The following is a 20,189-nucleotide window of genomic DNA, read 5'->3' as shown; positions in this document are numbered from 1 at the left end:
CAAGGTTTGCATTATTATTATTAACAACCTCAAGCTTATGCAATTGCCATTTCAGCAACATTTGATCAAGTCAACATACTGGGATGAAACACAGTGGGTAGCTAAGCATTATAGATTTACTACAGGCCTTGACAAGAGAAATATCCTCCCCTTCCTCAGAAACTACTAGAAGAAGCAGAAAAGCACATTTTCCCCACATAAAGGCAACAGGTAGGAGTGAAGAACAAGACTAAGTTCTTTGGTCATTCAAATTACAACAGTTATCTTTCATTAGGGAGATTGTGTGCAGGACTAAAATCTGAATTCAGATTGAAACTAATTAGAAATGTCTACTTCTAAGTGTGTATGACAATGATGGAAAAGATGACAACAAATTTCCCCATTAAAAACACACCTATAAATCACATGTACAATATGGTCAGGTTAACTTTGCTTTTTTTCTGTGAAAAAGTGTCTATTTGAACTGGAAACAGGAAAATATACATTCTTTGAAAATGGCTTAAAATCTGACCTTAGATACAGCAAAGCTACTCTTAGAGGACATTAGGCTTGAAATATTTTTCTTACTTACCAAATAATTTCCATAAATACTCTGAGACTCACCTGTTTAATATTCTTGGATACTGGACTTGAAACAATACAGTCGTCGCTGTCAGTTATTATTGATTCAATGGCATCATTTTCTTGTCTATAATCTTGATCTGCAAAAAACAAAATCAGTGTAGTTAAACCCGCCTGTATTTGTAGTCCATCTGAGACTTGCTGAGAAACCTGATAGCAATATATGTGCTTTGCTAATAAATAACATATAAGTGCTAGGTAAATCTTCTGTTCCTTGCAGAAGATTAACACTGGCAAATCAATGACCTTTAAAGATGACTAAACTGTATTTTTTTCTGATTTGAAAAAAAAAAAAAAAAGTAATGTTTCCCAGATGAAAGTTGATGAGTGGAATGATATAAGTCCTGTGATGAACTGAACTATGAACAGAAGTTAGCTTCATATAAGAATATGGCCTGAATTTGTGGATTTCCTCTGACTACGTTTAAAACCATGAACATGTAAAGAAGAACGTGTTGGTTTTTTTTAAAAAAAAAAAAACAAAAACAAAAAACAAAAAACAAGAGTTCTGTATGCAGGTGGATTGTTTTCTAAAGCATTCAGGTCTTTCTTCGCTGGAGAAATTACTTATAAGCACAACAGGGATTCGACATCATGTTTTTCCAATTTTTCTAATGAATTCTTATACAGAAGCTGCAAACAACTAAACATAAAATGTAACATCCTGCTTGTGCTTTTACTTTAAACTTGGTATCGTGGACTTGGTTTATTTCAATGATAAACAGTTTAAGCTCAGAGGTGGAACAGGATGACCCGGCTTTTATAATCTTTAAATAAATCTGCCTCTAACAACTTTATGTCACAGATGTGATAAGACAGACTACCCCTTTCACTGTCTGAAAGGATTTCCGATATCAGCATTGGCTGTTATCTGCAGACAAAAGGAGCATATTCATTAAAATAGTCTTTAGAACAGCATAGTTCTAAGGGAGAATATAAAGACATTTAAATAGAAGCCAGGTTTCCTTTAATATTTTATGAATCTAGGTCAGATACCAGATTTTTGCATTCAATTACAATACAGTTTCCATTTGGGAAGAAAATAACACCACCGTATCCACCGCCCAGCTTCAGCTATAAAGTACACCAGAATATCATTTCTGTCATGAAGCTTCTCATAATGAGGCAGCTCCCACTGCTAGTAAGAAATGCTTAAGAAAATGGAACGAGACACAGATTTATTAAGAAAATACAGTTACTTATTCATAAAAATAAATTCTACCTTCTGGTTCCAATTCTTCAGCTACTTCTGTCTCGTCTCCAGAGGTAAGTGAGCTTTGGTCAGCCAACTGGCCCTCTGACAGATGTGAGAGGTCTTCTTTTTCTGGTTGAATTTCTTCAGCCATCTCCTCCACCTTACCATCTGCTAGCCTTTCTTGTTTAACCTCATATGCCACATGCTATATAAAAATAGATAAACTTAACAGTCTTTATAACACTCCTTGAATAGTAAAAGTTACTGAAGTTCAAAACTCAAAGAGTTATGGCTCATTCATTATACATAGCCTTTAAACAATTATATTGCTTCTGCAGCGCAGGAAACAATGAGAAGTTGTCAACTGCAGTAACAAATAATTGATACAGTAGAAAGACAATTCTCTAACGACATATATTTGTGAAAACATAACTATTATAATCATTTGGTACCTGTCAAGATATATACAGCCTGTTAGATTTTCAGATTCATTTATATTTCAGCTCTTTCAGTTCTAACAAGACTCAGTTAAAAAAACAAAACCAAAACCAAACACCATCACCACACTCACTCAGTTGGCAATTTTATAACTTAAATTATACATCTTCAGTCTCAAAAGCAAACTAAAATCATATAAAAAAGAATTGGCTTTGTTACAAAATACAAACATGTTATCTAAGGTAAAACATCTTTAGTGCGTAACTTACTCTGAAGTATTCTTATTCCCTTCTTTCTCTTTGAGTACAATTACCTAGAATAATACCTCATCAATGGATATAACATTACAGAAATGGCATCTTCCAGGGAAATTTGCTGGAGATGTATACATTATTTATTATCCAGCAGTTCTCTCCTCTAGGACTGAATTTTACACAGAAACATCGATGCCTCACCTCCCACCCTCAGAATCCATGAGATAACTTTCAGCTGTCCACAGAACAACCAGGTTTTCCAAAAGTGGACCTGAAGAGTTATTTCTGTTCTAACACATTCGGAGCCACACAAAGCAAAGCAACGCTAAGAAACGCTGAAAAGCCTTATTCTATAAATAAAGGTTATCCTTGAAGTTTTCAAGTTGTAGAAAACTGACTTTATATCTCTTATGCTCCTCTTTGGCATAGATGATATGTCATAACCACTGTGTTTTACAATGTTTGGCTATTCTTTTTAATTCCTTCAGTGACAGAGTTGCATTTTGTGGATAAACTTTTCAGAGAGAGAATACTTTTTGATTATTCTAGTTGACCAATACCGCCTGAAGTGGGGGGAGACTTAACTTCTCAATCAAAGCCCCAGATGAGCTTTAAAGCAGAAAAGCGAAAGCAAGGTAAGACCTAGTAATTAAATGTTGTGTTACACCACTAGAAACTACAGTTTGCCAATCTGCCACAACTTACTTTCACAATCAATTAGACTGTTACAAATTACAATATTTAATACTTTTCTCCTTGGAATGCTACATATTTAGCAATATTCCAGAGTTATTCCATTTCATCTTCATTTCCTTCAGCTATATAATGGTAATTTTTAGAGGGAAGACAAAATAAACTTCATCCAAACAGAAGAAAGTAAGTAGAGATATTCCTTCCTTTTTAATGGCCAAAAACCAGAAGACTGTCATCACAAGGAGTAACTTTTTTCATATTTCAAGTGAAGTTTTTGAGATCTTACTTTACGCTAGTTTGAATTCCGTTGCATGACTCTGAAGAAATAACATATACGTGAAATTCAAATGCAATATATTATACAAAACAGCAAAACTTGAATAACCTCATACCTCTGAAACACTTGGAACTCTTGAAACCTTCATGTTCTGTGCAAGTTCCATGTTATTTTCAACAACAGAGCCCTAAGTTATGGGTAAAATAAGAGGAAGACTTTAATCTATAGTAGACAAATAACACATAGTAATAATAATGCTCATAACTTTCTATAATTAGCTGTTAAAGAACCTACTTTAACTTACTAGATTTAATTAAAAGAGTAAATACAGCCTATTCTCAGGTCTCTGAAAGCAGATTATTTAAAATCAAATGAAAATTTACACCATACACCAGATGTGTTTGAGTTAGTTCCATGCAGACTCTCCCAGAGTCTGGCAGGCTGTACACATGATAGTGCGTTCTAAGTTCACAAGTGTAATTGTTTTTACAGTGTGTGGAATCTCAGCTGATAAACCTTGTTTAAGAGGTGACTCAATTGTGTCAAATTGTGTATCTCATTAGCACAACACTTAGGACCTGTTTGGATCAAGCTGGTTTCTGTAGAGCCATTTGTACGTCTGTGCAAGTGGTACACTGTACAAAGACATTTTCATTAATAAACCAGAAAGCTGAGAAACACAATGTGGAGACAGCTGATTGCACCTGTTAGAATCTGCCCTAAGTCTATGAAAGTTGGAACTTGCAAACTGTGGAGGACAGCAAGCAATTCTGAGGGAGTCACGCAAATACCCCTGTATTGTGTCCCCCACCTATATGTGGCACTGTGCTATCATTCACTGTCTGGGACATTGCAGTCATCTCTTACTAAAACAATGGAGTGTTCCCGATTATTAGTTCTACAAATTGTCCATACTGAGACATAAATAGTCTTTCTTACTTCAACATGCACAAGTGAAATACTTAAAACTTACTGCCATCTGTATTGTACTAAGATCTGGAAAAGATACTTTCTTCTCTGCTTGAGCTACACGCTTCCTTGGTTTGGGTGTTGGTTTCTGTAATATAAGAAATACAGTTGAAGACAACTTACTGCCATATTCTAACCATCTTATTTTACAGTAAATTTTGAGGGACTCTGATTTTCCTCGAAGACAAATCCAACTGCACTAAATTAAACAGGCAAGACTATGTAGATGTTGCTTGAATAAGCCCCCCCAATTGGAGACACCTTTCAGAATTCAGCCACAAATGGGTACAAAACTCTACAGAACATCTACAGAATGCAATGGGAATTCCAGGTGAGAAATAATTGTAGGACTGAAGTCAGTGGTATCATATATGTGGCAGAAAGATTTATTATTATCATTTATGGAGTGCTTGATTCCTTTTCTTGTTCTGTAGGCTTAATGTATCTTTGACACCTTTCCTCGTCCCACTCCCTTTGAAGAATTTTAATGCAGAAACAGAAAACAGACTGGTAACAGTTGCAAAATTAACAAAACTATACAGAAATATTTCTGTTATGTTGTTATAATAGAAAAGACAAAAAATAATAGAGAAAAAGTGGTTTATTATTCTTCATGTTTTACTATTTTGATGGAGGTAGAAATTATCCTCCATTTCCAGTGATTTTTATATAGAAAAAAAATCCCTATAATACTTTTAATTTATGAGTGATTTTTAAGAAGCAATTGGGTATCTTAGCACCATGCTCCAGGCACCAGAATAAGAAAGAGTGCGCCACAGATACACCTACATATCTGTATGTATGGCTTGGGTCTGGCTGCTTGAGAATTCTGACAGCTGACTGAGTTCTAAGAGACCACAGAAATAACAGGTGATTTCATAACTGTCATAAATTTCAACCATAGCCCTGAAATCGCAGAAGCATGTGACTACATATTATGTAGGACATCTACATTGGAAAGAGAATTAATAAGCACCAAATTTATAGGGAAGACATTTAATATTTGTCATTTCTCCTCCCTTTTCTCCCCACCCTTTTGCTAACCAGTTATCTACCATTATAAATATTTTGGACACAAGAAAAATTTCACATCCCAAAAGAAGTCAGAGATGGTGGTTATATGAAGTATTTGCACTACGCATTATTTTACAGCAAGGACAAATCCTGGTCATGAGGGAAGAACTAAACAACCTACTGTAATAGGTCTTTTATATCTCTTAACTTCTGGGAGTTTGTTAAATTACTTACTGTCACTGATGAAGTAAAAGAAGGAGACAGGGCTGAAGTCTGCGTTTTTTCCTCTGCTAGTAATTTAGTTGCCATTGATTTCTCATTTTGAATGTAATTTCCTAAGTCTTCAGCCACCGTTGCTCCACTTAGTGGCAGGTAGACAAACTTCCATTTTAATTCAACTGTGATGGTACCAGTAGCACGTCTTTCAGGATCTGTTAGTTCAAAAGTACCTGAAAGCAAAATGCAAATCTTGTCTCATTTATCTTATTCTATACACATACATGAAAACGCAATGCAAAACTGAATGGGATTAAGGAATTAAATAACTTAATAGTCTTCATTTTAGAAGCTAAATAGCGTCAAAATATTGCGTTTCATAGATCCAAATATATCCAATATAACGCTATGTACATTTAAAAATACACGATTTAGAAGGGACTGGATTATTGCGTTCATTCAACATCTCTTGTGGGTTTCTCAGATAATCCAATAACAGATAACTCATTCTTACTGACATCTTTCAAAAGATCCAACTGAAACATTTCCGTGTTTTACTAATACTTACTTTTATTAAAGAAAATAAAAGTTTTAAAAACCCACGAGTTGCTAAATCTTTATCACAGAAGAAACACCCTAAATTCACTTGCAAATTTTCTCCTATTATCCATTTATATGGGATAATTACAGAATCATAGTTTAAAATTGTCATGATAGTCTTCTAGTTGACAATGTTCTAGTAAACAAAAGAGATATTTGAAACTTTTTTTCACCTTTGGCTTTTTCTTTCTTTAATGTTTGAAGTTTAATGTTTATATCAAAAATCATTCATCAGTTTCAAAGCTCTGACACTAGACTTTTCACTAGCCATGACTTAAGTGACATTGAGATGAAAAGTTTTTTTTCAGGACTTTCACTGGAGTTTAAACTTCTGTCAGACAGGACCAGCGGATTAATGAGATGGGTTTTTAGAATCATAGAACCATTTAGGTTTGAAAAGACCTTTAAGATCACCAAGTCCAACCGTAACCTAGCCACTGCCAAGCCCATCACTAAACCATGTCCCTAAGTGCCACATCTACACGTCTTTTAAATACCTCCAGGGATGGTGACCCAACCACTTCCCTGAGCAGCCTGTTCCAATGCTTGACAACCCTTTCAGGGAAGAAATTTTTCCTAATATCCATCCCAAACCTCCCCTGGGGCAACTTGAGACCATTTCTTCTTGTCTTATAGCCTATAGTTACTTGAGAGAACAGACCGACCCCCACCTCGCTACACCCTCCTTTCAGGTAGCTGTAGAGAGCGAGAAGGTCTCTCCTCCTTTTCTCCAGGCTGAACACCCCCAGCTCCGTCAGCCGCTCCTCCTAAAACTTGTGCTCCAGACCCCTCACCAGCTCCGTTGCCCTTCCCTGGACCCGCTCCAGCACCTCAATGTTTTTCCTGTAGTGAGGGGCCCAAAACTGAACACAGTACTCGAGGTGGGGCCTCACCAGTGCTGAGTACAGGGGGACGATCACTTCCCTAGTCCTGCTGGCCACACTATTCCTGATACAGGCCAGGATACTGTTGGCCGCCTTCACCACCTGGGCACACTGCTGGCTCATATTTAGTCAGCTGTCGACCAACACACCCAGGTCCTTTTCCGCTGGGCAGCTCACCAGCCACTCTGCCCCAAGCCTGTAGCGTTGCATGGGGTTGTTGTGACCCAAGTGCAGGATCCGGCACTTGGCCTTGTTGAGTCTCATACCATCAGGCTTGGCCCATCAACCCAGCCTGTCCAGATATCTCTCTGAAAGGCTTTTCTTTAGTTAGGTTCTTAGAGAGATTTAAAGATACACAAAACAGGAAGCGAAGATTTTGTTAAGTTTAAAGAGTTCTAATTCTTACCTGAGATAGATCTGTCATGCGCTAGAGAAATAAGAGGCACATTGGCTTTCCCTACATAAGCACCTTCTTCTGTTTCACCATCATCAAATACGTAAAAGGTTAAGGATTCTGATTTTAGGTATCGGTCTAAATCTGCATTCATTGGCACTTGGAAACACATATGGTCATCTACTTGTGGGTTGTTGCTGCTAGGAATGATGGGAGTATCATGGTCTGCAAAATCAAAGAACTTGTAGACAACATAAGGATTTGGCTGAAGATGTTTTTTTCGGGATTGTAGATTGTTACAACATTTTATAGTAATGTGGAGCTCATTTAAATTGCCATCTGTTGAAGTGCTGACTTGGGCAGTTCTGAGTATCTGCTGCTTGAAATGAAAAAGAAGTTAAATTAAAAACATTAGAATTCTTAAGTTGACGAACTCTAAGAACTATATAAATAGAACAAATAACTGAGTATTCCAGTGACACTGCAACTACTGTTTAATTTTATATGTCAAAATATTACTTGTTCTATAAATTCAACAACATCTCTCTTGGGTTGTTGATATAAGGAAATAAGAGGTTAATCCTTTCAGGCCTGTGATTGTTTGCTTTATTCTTCTAAAGTTTTATGATCTACTTGTAATTTGATTATCTACAAAGCAGTGAAGATCACGGTTTTAAGAGTGATTCGTATCTAATGCCACTTTAAAGTTAAGGATTCTGATTCTTGACAGCTATTCTGTGTCAAGAAATTTTTACAGCTGTAGTCCTTTTAAAATATATGTACTTTTCAATAATTAAAATTGCACTGCAGATTCCTCTGTTTTTTTCTTCATCCAAACCCTTTACCTACATAAACAATTTACAAAATATTAGAAATCAGCATCTGAAGAGTAATAATAGATTTGTAAAGCAAATTAAAAAAACTCAATGCTATCACAAATTTTTTGAATTGACTGATTGAACACCTATCAGCATGGCTTGTACATGCTGTGGAATGCATAGCTGGCAAACTGGGAAATTCATTTTAGTAAAAATTAAAGAGTAAGAGAAAAAAGTAACATTACTCATCTTAAATGTGTAATCCCCATCTATACTGATCTCAAAACGCTCCCCTTCTTCACTGTAATGTCACAGCTCATTAATTGTACGTAATTATCTTGCTTGCAGAAGCCAGAGTTCTGGCTTCTGGTTCATGGGGGAACGTGTATGAATTTGATTTTGTGTGACAAAATGTTAAATATTTTGATTACATAATTCACACTGAAATAGTTAATGAGAAAACCAAGCATGACAGTTTAAGTCCTTAATATGCAACCTTAAGACTACTATTTCTGGCTACATACACAACTGGAAAAAAAAAAATTATAGCAGTTTATGTACAGTTCAAGTTTCCATGATTTCTGCCGGCTATATAGGACAGAAAACTTTATATATATGTTTAACTAGTGAAAGCTTAAATTTTGGAACGCACAACTGAAGCTACTTAACAAAATGTAACCGTCTGCTATAGCTGTACGACTTTTAGTTTCTGCCATGAAACATTTCTGAAAACTACAGTGTTTCAAACAGCTCTGTAGAAGCTGTTCTGAATTTCTGCCATTTTTCCTATTTTATTTGCTCCCATGTAATCAGTATATTTCAGTTGCCATGTTTGAATTTGTAATTTTACAATAATTACAACAAAACGTTCTGTTCCACAGGCCTTACCTTTCAGCTGTGTTTGGATTGGTAACACAACTAGAAATAACATTATCAAAAATAGAGAAAACTAAATAACAGATTTTGGCATTTAACAATGGCCAGATTTTGTGAGTTAGTTAAAAAAACCTTTGATTCTTTTAAAAATCAGATTTAAAGCAAATGTTACAATGTTATCAGATACAAAGTTATTCTAAAGCCTACATGGACTTTTAATAGAATTCATACACTAAACATACTTCTCAGATTACATCATGGAATCCATTGATATTCTGGTACAATCTAAATTTACATTATGAAAAAATACAAAACATTAAAGTTACTCCAGACTTACAGTAATTTAAACAGCAATAGACAAAAGAAATTGGCCGTTAGAAACTCTAAAGTGGTTTAATTTATACATTTCAACCTGATCGTTTTTATTTCTTAAAAAAAACTGTTAAAGATGCCTGAAAGTCCTTTTTCTGTCTTTCTGTTCTGTGACCCTTAAACATGATTATACAGTGCATTATATTATAAAAATTCTCTCCATTACCCATCTTAAAAAAAAGAAAAAAGAAAACATGAAATAATTTCAATCTCGTAATACTGAAACATTAAGAACTTGGAGACTTTTTAAACAACTGCTTCACCTGTTACACTGATCTGACACTCAGCTGGTTTAACATTCCTGAATATTGTACTAGAATAAAACATTAACAAAATCTGGCACTTACAGGTTAATAAAATTAAATATAATAATTTCAAATAATCTAGTGATAATTTTAGTAAATAACTGATATTCAAGACTTTGTCTGTTCAGGAAAGCTATAATTCAACTGGTTCTTTATCTCTTTATATGAAAAACATTTTCATTCCATTCAACTGCTAAAGATATTTTCCAGTTCAAGAGCCTTTACCTTTGTTAACCTTGAACATATCAAAACTTGAAATAAACTATTTGAAGTGAAAAAAGTTAATTTTGAACAGTTTACTCTATCAAGACTATGAAGTACAAACCCAAACCTACCTGGGATGATTGTTCACGTTCCCTAAAATTGGATGTTAGGTACCCCAGAGCCTTTGACCTCTCTTTGTAGAGATTAATAGCTTGATCCATAGGAACGCGTAACCTGATCCAGTATTCTACTGTACCATAATTTTGAATGTTTTCTTTGATTCCTAAAGGAATAAAATGTACAGGACTGCATTCATTTTCTTTTCAAAATTGAAGTACTTATGTCAAAAGCTAGGAACCACCACAAATTAAATATTAGTTATCTTGTGCCTATGCATTATGACAGTGTTTGTGACATAAGATGTGCATTTCATGTTAGAAACAGAAACAACAACTCCTCTGGCTTTATATGTATGATCCAAAACCAAATCATGACCATTTCTTCATATTGTAATCTGCAATATTTACTGTTCAAGCTATATAGTCAAGTTCATTATTTTAACCCCTGTAAGGTAAATGAAGCTTAGGACAGTTTTGTATGTCAACAACTGGAAAAGTCCCATGAAGTGGTATGCAGTTTAAATTACTGGCAAAAATATCACTTTATAATGGCTTATTAAACCTGATTTTTGACAAAAGCAGGCAGTTAGAGGTCTCTGAATGTACTGATCTGACAAAATACTTCTAAGAGATAATATAATAAAGCAAAAGGAAAAAGAATATCAATCTTATTTTAAAATATCTTCTCTACAGTATTCATAAAGAAATTCTAACATATGAATAGCACCACAATGCAATCAAGTACGCTGCTCTACTACCTACTTTCTCCACGGGTTTTTTTGTATAATTGTGTTGAGTAAGGTGATACTATCTTTTGTTAAATTCTTTGCATGTGTTGTAGTAACACTTTGCAAGTAACCTTTATACAGGGTAAAGAATCACTTGCTATTTTCAGACAAGGTTTTCTTATGCCATTTCCATCACGTCACATACTTCAAGATCACTACACTAATACCATCTTTGTCCTCAGTCATTATGGGCAAAATTACACCTGTCAGATTTCCTACAACTGTTGGTAGAATCACCAGAACATGCTGCACAGCCAACAGGAAACATCATGTTGTTTAAAACGTTTTTTTTTCTTTTGAAATAGTAATACATTAATTCATTGTTGGCCAAATACGCATTACTTAATTGTCACTTACAATACCGCGTCAAACAGAATACTTTTTGATATGTTAATTACCAACTAAATTTGCTGTGCTGTGGATCTTCCCATTGTTTTCCAGGATTTCATGGAACTTCAGTTGACACGCAGCAACTGTTTCATAATCTGTGCCATACGCATGATGAACCTCAAGTGTGATACTGTTTTGCTGTATATAGTGCAAGAAGCAGTCATCAGCCTGCACAAGATACTGGGAAGTGAAGTCGTATGATGCGGTACGCCCATAAACTACTGGGGTTATCTGTAGTTCAAAGTCATAGAATGCATAAGTACAAAAAGTTGCAGGTTCATGGTCACCAAAGGCATGCATAGCTCCAGAAGAGAAGATCACTCTGCCGATATGAATTTCAAAAAGGTTCTCTCCTCTTTCTAAATGTAATGTTTCATCAAATTCATCCCCTGGATCACCTGGCAGTATTTCCGGTCTGGTTTTATGTGGTTTTGTACCATAGACAATATCTCTTAGTTGTGCTGCAACAAATAAAATAGAATAGAGCTGCAGTATGACCCTCTTGTTTAAAAATCAAATATAGTTAACAGCTGAGTAGAGAGGGAAAAAACATAATCCAATTATATTAACCATGTTACTTTCTTAAAGGCATTATCAAAAAAGAAATCACACATTTAAAATCATATATCTACCGCTCATTTAGCACACTGACAACAATCAAGAATCAACACACCTCCACAATGGAGCTGCTTCAATATACATAAAAATAGACACAGGTCCCTAACAATTAATAACAGATTACAAGGGAGTTAACAAGCAAAAATTCAGAAGTCTTATGCAATGATCAAAATAAGTATCACTATGCAAATGCAGCAGAGACTTAAGATACATATATCAGCAAAGACCTTTACGTGTTGCCTGGCCTCACAGGTGGTAAACAGTGAACAAATCACAACACATGCTTATAGAATTAGAACATAAATCATGATGCAGTTCTTCAGTACAGGGGATACAACTTGGACACAAAACATGAAAATTGTTAAGACACTGGGTTTATAAGGTATCCTATTTCGGGCTTCCTATGCACCTTTTCTACACTGAAGCCATTAAAACAGCCTTTTAAATTCATCATACTGAAATATTCTGCAAGTATATTATACCATGACTGTGGGATTTTTAGCAACAGATAAAATGATTACGTAATTATAGGACAGCAAAATAAAAGGTTGACCGTAAATGTACGATTTATTTTTAAAACAATAAAAAACTAAGTTTGGTAGTTTTATTCAACAATAGCTGCAGCATAAACTGCTTTGTTGAATTTTGTTTGATTAATAACTTCATCATTTAAGTCAATGAAACAGATAATTTTTCGTGAAAGAACTGACCTTCGCACCAGTTTTAGTTTCGACTAAAGAACAAATTTACAACAATTTGCAAGAGATAGAACATTAAAAAAAATTAACAAAGAATATAAAGATACCTTCTAGTTTTCTGATGCGTGCAGCTCTAATATCAAGAAGATGGACATACTGTTCCAGTTTTAACTCATAGTCTTTCTGTAGATGCTCCATCTTTTGTGTCACTGCTTCTACTTCAGTCTGAAAAAAAATATGTATGTAAAAAGGACTTTTGAGGCTTGTCTGCACTGAAGCTGCACATGCTTTTGGCTACAAATTAAAATACAGTTAGATTTGAGGAAAGAACACTTAGAGTACACAAAAAGAGCAGCAATTTTTAACTCTGCAATACAGCAATCATCTCAAATTTCAGCAAAAAAATCTAAAATACATTATTAAGAAAAACAGACTAGCTATTCTTTCAAGATAATGTTCTTAATTTTTCTTTAATGATTTTCTTATTTTAAACTTATATTAATTGAATGAAAATTCAAAATATGATCTGCAATAATCCATCACATGAGCGTAAAAGTAGGGTGTTGTGGAAAAGGAAGCTTATTTGATAAGTACACTTACTATTTTTCCTGTAAGGACCTGATAAGAGCTCAGAGAGAATCCCAAGAAGGCATGGTTTGAGTGCTCTGATCAAGGTGAGTTAAAAGGCTGAAGTTATAGTCATTTGGATCTCACGTTTTTTAAACAATACTTTCAACAACAGCAAATCTTAGGTTAGGTTACCTATAAGCAGACTGTCTTTGTTGATAAATTTGCAAATCTTAATTATTTCAGGTTCTGGTGCTTGTTAATATGTTATTATCAGGTTATTTTCCACTATAAGTAGAGTTTAGTACCTGGTAATCTTTGTTAATTTTGTGCTGCACAATTAACATATTCCTTGTCTTTTCAAGTTCTTGCACTGTTTCTGCATGTGTTAATTGCAGCTCCCACATGGAGTGTTCTAAGTCTTTATGGATATCATCTTCTACTTTTTCCAAAAACATAAGGTCCCCGTTCTTCTTCTGCTTTTGAACCTGGAACGCATTTGAAAAAATTACTAGAACAAACTTCTGCAAAATATTTGGATGTCTTTGTGCCTGGTTAAATGTAACACTGGGATATAATTTTGGACCAATAAGACAGGAAGCACAACTTTGTAAGTTTTGAGCATGTGGTAACACAAAAAATAGGAATGAGGTAGACCGGTAAGTGTCAGGATTGTATTCAGGAATATAATCTTGTAATTATCAGGAACCAATTAAAATGTATGAGATACTCAGAAGCAATCACTCCTGTCTATCCAATGAAAACACAAACCCCTTAATATATTTGCCTTTTATACAATTAATAATCCTCCTTCAGTGAATGTACAAAACCTGAATTGCTATTCTCAAGTCTACATTGCTTCTGTTATTAATACTGGGGTTTTAATTTTCATCTAGGGGTTTGTTGGTTGATTTTTTTTTGCTTTCTTTTTTTCATTATCATTATAGAATTATCATTTGCATTTCAGTGGCAGAAAAAGATTCTGTTGACAGTAAACACTTCCTCAAGAAAATAAAACAAAGGCACCAGAACAGTGGAAACTGAATTCAAACTTATTTTTTCACTGATTTCTTCTCCCCATCCCCACTTCATTTTCAATTTTGCTGTAAACAATAAAATTACAACTTATGTGTGAGAGAAAAAAATAGAACATTGTCTGGTATAACCAAAGAGAGGTTGCTAAGCATCGCTATATCACATTTTAGAACTTCCATGCTTATAGCACACTACCACAAATTACAGACTTAATAAACAAAAATTATTTTAAAATTAACATTATAGGAAGAACAAGATGTCGTGGTAAGTCATTTAACTGAGAATAAGTTTTTTTAAGAAAATGCTCGTGAATCTGGTTTAATTCACTTTTGATGTTACAATGAATTATCTACATAAGTCTAGATTTCATCTTGGGAATTTTTTCATTTTCCCTTCTGCTTCACTGTAACTGACAGAAGCACACATATGAGCTTGAAGCACTAACTACTAAAAGATGCACAAATAAATCAGCCCTTGAAAATCCCTGGCATTGTGTATAAAACTTGTAACGGTCAACCAAGGGTTTAAGAAAAAAAAGAATAAATGCAAAATATATAGAATCATACAATGGTTTTGGTTGGAAGGGACCTTGAAGACCATCTAGCTCCAATCCCCATATGATCATTCTTTGCGAGTTACCTTTATATGCAAGAGGGCTTCACTGAGTTCTGCCACATCAGTATCATTTTCCTGAAACAGAAATACTTAATGAAAAGGTGTTATCAGATGTGAATGAATATCGAAGAAATGCATTCAGAATAACAAGATGCATTCTCACTAGACATGACATTTTGCTTGATATCATGAATAAATAAACACTGTTACATTTCTGTATTCCTTTACTTTCAAGAAGAATTTGCACTATACATAAAACATAGAATGGGTTTTTTTGCTCATATTCAAAACAGAAATAGAGTTCACCTTGGTCAAAAACTTCATGTGATTTTTCAGTTCATCTAGTTGTTGCTTATTTTCCAGGTAGCATAACTGCAGGTCTTTGTTCTCTTGCATCAGTTTTTCCTTTTCGTCTAACATAGAAAAAGAACAAAATATTCTACTTAATTCAATATAATAATAAAAATTATAAACTTGCTTTTCATATTAACTTATGCATGACAATTTCATTTTAAAATGCAGAAACTAATTTATTTTGTACAGTGAAATCTCTGGTATTAACAAAACAGAAAACTACTCCTCTTTGATCTGGTATAGGTGTGTGGATTGAAAAAAAGCGAAATATTCTTACTTTCATTAAAAGAGAACCTACAGCATCAAAAAATCTACACTTTGTGTGTTTCTAAATAGAAAGATATGCCCAACTAAGTACAGCTTTCTGTTTTGGGAGAGGGAGAGAAAAGGGGAGTAGAGAGGATATAAAACTCTCTGTCAACCTGAATGACTAAACACCATTAAACTTATCAGTAGAAGGTTACACAGATTTCACATAAATATCCACTAATGCATAGCTATATCCACAATGATTTTTCAGTAAGATGCGAGAAAAAACTTAAGGATTAGGTGAAATACTGTAGTTATAACAACATGCCTTCTTTTACATGGAAAAGTTTTAAAAGCAAGCTTTTCTCAAAATCATTGAGGTTTCTAAGGAACAAAAATACTCTCTCTCTCTCTGCTCCCCGGCCAAACTCCTCATTCTCTTGATAATAGTGTTTTTTCTCCTTCCGTTTTTTTGTGTGTTTTTTGAAAGTCCCAAAGTTATATTCTCATACCATGTACTTAAATATTATGAATTCATATTTTAGATCAGAATGATAGAAATGTTAACTGTCAACCTGATGTGCAAGTATTAGCCTTTGTAATTCCCACCTGCACTCGTGGGAGTTGGTTGGTAAAACATTACATACTTAATAGAGAATATATTCTACTGCTTTCAACAAAACAGTTCACAATATCTTTTTAATGCTGGAATCTTTTCTGTTGACCCTCAGGGCATGATGCACAGCTAAGCTATTTCTACAGAATAGCTTTTCAGCTTAGAGGCTCGAACTCAGCAGGAAACAGGTGGCTGAGATGCTAGTCTCAAAGGTTTAGAAATGTTTCAAAAATTGACATCCGGTTAGTTTTAATTTTACAGGGTTTACATATCAAATGACATCTTCACTAAAAATGAATCATCTGATGCCATCGTTCCTGTCTCATACATGTGTTGGGACTCCACAAGAGTCGCTTTCAATTCAAACACATAATCACCAGTAAGGTTTTAATTCTCTTCAGTTATGAGAAAAGTGTAATGCATGTGTACAATTGAGAAGAAAATATAGTTAGAAACACTAAGGGCTAAAAATTAAAAAGTAAATAAGAAAACAATTAAAATATGTCTTGTGAATGGGCAGGGAAGGCAGGCCTTCACAAAAGATAGAATCATAGAATCATAGAATTGTTGAGGTTGGAAGGGACCTTTAAGATCATCGAGTCCAACCTTTAGCCTACCCTGACAAGAGCCACTTCTAAACCATGTCCCTCAGTGCCCCATCTACCCTTTTTTTAAACACCTCCAGAGATGGTGAATCCACCACCTCCCTGGGCAGCCTATTCCAATGTTTAATAACCCTTTCAGTGTAAAAATGTCTCCTAATATCTAATCTAAACCTCCCCTGACGTAACTTGAACCCGTTTCCCCTCGTCCTATCACTTGTCACCAGGGAGAAGAGGTCAGCCCCCATCTCTCTACAACCTCCTTTCAGGTAGTTGTAGAGGGTGATAAGGTCTCCCCTCAGCCTCCTCTTCTCCAGGCTAAACAACCCCAGCTCCCTCAGTCGTTAAGATGGTGAAACGCTTATCAGCAATTGATTCTTCTGGACTCTCCCAAATAATCGACGTGAAAGACCCGTATCTGTTGGGAGCTCTCTCACAGAGAAAAAGGGCCCCTCATTCTGATGTTGTTTCTTTTCCCTATAATATAAACTGAGATCTGAACTGGTGCTTTTTCCAGGGATAAGGAGGCAAGATATCCCTTCTCAAGCACTCCTATTTCATTGCCATGATTTTCTGGCAGGAGCAGCAAGCTCAGTCCAGTCTTTTTCTAACATGAACCCCAGTGAAGTTTTTGTGCACATTGTTAATATTCATTCACACTTGCTGCTTAGAAAGTTAACTTCAAAATTGTAAATGCTATGTAGAAAGAAAACCAGATTTTGTTCAAATTGAGGCAATTTCAACAGCTTGTTGAACTAAAATGGGCCAATCTGTCAATAGCACAGCTCAGTCTACCTTAGCACTATCCATGTTGCCTGTCCAGATTCTCAACAGGCTGTTTCTCCGCGATCCCAACCAAAGAGAAAAATGCAAGGCATGCAGGGAAAGAGGCAGGAGGAAAGGGAATACTTCCGCAACAGCCTTTAGGGAACAGAAGTGACAGGAGGGTCCTGCCAGTCAGTTTTCCCATATAACTACACTGTTTTTCATCAGGAACCACTCAAACTCTCTGTTGTTTGTTTCCACTTATAATACTATCAGCACTGACTGGAGCGCACTTGGATCAGGGTTGGTGCTGCTGCTTAGCTTGCTTCCCCTAATTTAACCCAAACCCTGCAACTGAAGGGGAAGGAGAGGGGGGAGAGAAGAGGCGATTCTCACACCATTGGTGACCAGATCCCACAAGAACACATCATCACAATAACATCAGGGTTTTCAGTGGCAAGGCTATGACAGTAACAGCACAAGAAAGAGAGAAAAAAGTTTCCCCAAAGGATTGGGAAAACACTGCCACAGCAGCTCGTGTGAAAGACTACAGAGCCACGAGTGGAAGCAGATGACAGATTTGCAGATGGCTCTCTGTGTTTGTAAGGGCTTTATAAAACACCTAAGGGACTGTACAATAATTCTCTCTCTTGGCTGTAACCAAGATACATATTGTGCCAATATATGCCATATTCAAAATCAGAATTTAAATAAACTTACACAGGTGTCTTCCACATTATTCAAAAAACACGAAAATAATTAGACTCTTAATCAGCAAAAGCCTCCACATTTGTTCACCTCCTACATAAATTCACAGAAAGTTCTTACGGACCAACTAGTACCAGCCAGGTACAATTGCAGGGCAGAAGAAAAGAAAACCATTGCTATCTTTCCCTGTAAAGAAAAAGTACATGCTTCGAAGCCAACTGAGACCTATTTTGCTTACTATCCCATAATCTACCCACCATCGTGTACAAGAGCATCTATCCTCCCCCTCGTCCTTGCCAAACGCTCTATTTGCCTAGGTCCAATCTAGGGCAACAGCATTGCCTTCTTTGTTAGCTCATGGGATAAAACTGGACTGTATTTATGCTGATGTTTTGGGGTAGTTTTATAGACAGAAAAACAGTATTTAGGGAGGAAAATATAACTTTTACTTGTATATTTCACATGTCAATTTTTACTGACATGGAATATTTGTCCATTAAGACAATTGTAAAAAAACTTCAGTTAGTAAACAGTGTACCTGTGTAAACAGTACTATAACTATGAGCAACAAATGCTGCAAGGCATGAGACTGAGATTATATTAATGAAAAATGAAATTATTTAGGCATAAGTATCACCAAGTAAAGACATACATTATGAATTTATGAGATAAGTCACACCAATCCTTGCTACAGTAATTGTTTCAAGTTAGATTTTGTATTAGTTAATCTCAGCCTTCTGAGACTTGCATGAAACAACACTGTCAGGAAGATAAAATGAACATGAACCAAACTGCTATTGTAATTTATGGCTGAGAATCTGGGAGATATCAAAGACAGAAGAGACACAAGAATAAACTATATTCTTAAAAAAGGGGGGGGGGGGGACACGACAAACATAGTCAAAATGTGAAACAAGTTACTCTGTTTTCTGCCTAAATGTGTTTATTCCAAGTATTACAAAACACACTATGAAGTTATGGACAGAAAAATAATACTAAAAAATTCAAATCCAAATTATGTGATCACTCTAAAAGAGAAATACTGAAGAAGGACATGGAAAAAGGCAAGATGATGTTAGTCTTATGTAGCATCAAGAATTTTCAAGACTTCATTTATTTTAACATCTTTCTTAGTCCTGGAAAAGAAGTTTTGAAAAGAGATTCATACGCCAGTCTACAAAGGGCAGACAAGACACTTTTCCTACACCAGTTCCAGGCAGTAGGTTAAGACAAACCGTACTTCAGTTCTTCTGCTGAACTTAAAAAAGGGATGTGCAGCAAAGGCACGTACTCTGAAGCATGTGATTGAAAAAACGTATACTGCCTAAGTTTTATCAAAGACAAGAAGCTGCCATCAAATCCTAGATACACAGACAGGCCTTGAAGGGTATTACATCTACTCAAGCTGCAGAAAGTTCAATTCAGTAGAAACAAAGTGTAGTAACCCGTTGATCCAGGTTACTTTTAAGTAAGTTACTTTAAGGACAACAAGCTTTTAAGTGCCAATCTGGGGAAGGGGTGGTAAAGAATTGCCACTTAAACATAATGCCCAGAGGAAGGATAGATGACGGAAGGTGTTGCCTGATTTTCCACATTCAACTTAACCAAGTAATAGTATGGCCTATAACATTTTCATGCTCTTAATATCACTTTAAGTTTTGCATTGCATAATCAAATTGTCATTAACTGTCTCTGACTGTCAATATGTCATAACTTCATATTATTGTAGCTTAAGGTATCTTATTTATTTTAGTATCACTTAAGGCTAATTTTGCAAACGCTGTGGTCAAATAAAGTGTTTCATCTGGTATTTGAAGTAAGCAGAGCTACTCAGCGTCTTAATGGTAAGCATATGCTGAACTCGAGCCATAGTCATAAGAAGAATTAATCACAAATTGGCCCTCTTCATTCCATTATATTGTTCACAGAAATACA

At 35.3% G+C, this 20,189-nt stretch overlaps 1 protein-coding gene across 4 annotated transcripts in view; it reads right to left on the bottom strand.

Annotated features, from left to right (window-relative positions):
- RPGRIP1L (RPGRIP1 like) overlaps nt 1-20,189 on the bottom strand; it is a 78,161-nt gene that overhangs the window by 28,279 nt on the left and 29,693 nt on the right. For 3 of the 4 annotated variants that reach the window (XM_063334318.1, XM_063334322.1, XM_063334320.1), the window contains 12 exons: nt 15,267-15,373; nt 14,985-15,035; nt 13,619-13,798; nt 12,851-12,968; nt 11,436-11,888; nt 10,262-10,413; nt 7,568-7,934; nt 5,696-5,910; nt 4,452-4,535; nt 3,594-3,665; nt 1,844-2,021; nt 604-701 (listed from right to left, as the gene is read on the bottom strand). In XM_063334318.1, the coding sequence (XP_063190388.1) occupies nt 604-701; nt 1,844-2,021; nt 3,594-3,665; nt 4,452-4,535; nt 5,696-5,910; nt 7,568-7,934; nt 10,262-10,413; nt 11,436-11,888; nt 12,851-12,968; nt 13,619-13,798; nt 14,985-15,035; nt 15,267-15,373 (2,075 nt within the window). The remainder of the gene's footprint in view (nt 1-603; nt 702-1,843; nt 2,022-3,593; nt 3,666-4,451; nt 4,536-5,695; nt 5,911-7,567; nt 7,935-10,261; nt 10,414-11,435; nt 11,889-12,850; nt 12,969-13,618; nt 13,799-14,984; nt 15,036-15,266; nt 15,374-20,189) is intronic. The other variant, XM_063334321.1, reaches the window with a different exon arrangement.

This window comes from Chroicocephalus ridibundus, chromosome 4, assembly GCF_963924245.1.
Source record: "Chroicocephalus ridibundus chromosome 4, bChrRid1.1, whole genome shotgun sequence".
Lineage (NCBI taxonomy): Eukaryota > Metazoa > Chordata > Aves > Charadriiformes > Laridae > Chroicocephalus > Chroicocephalus ridibundus.
Note: the sequence above shows the minus strand (reverse complement) of the source record. Positions and strands in the feature narration are given on the sequence as shown.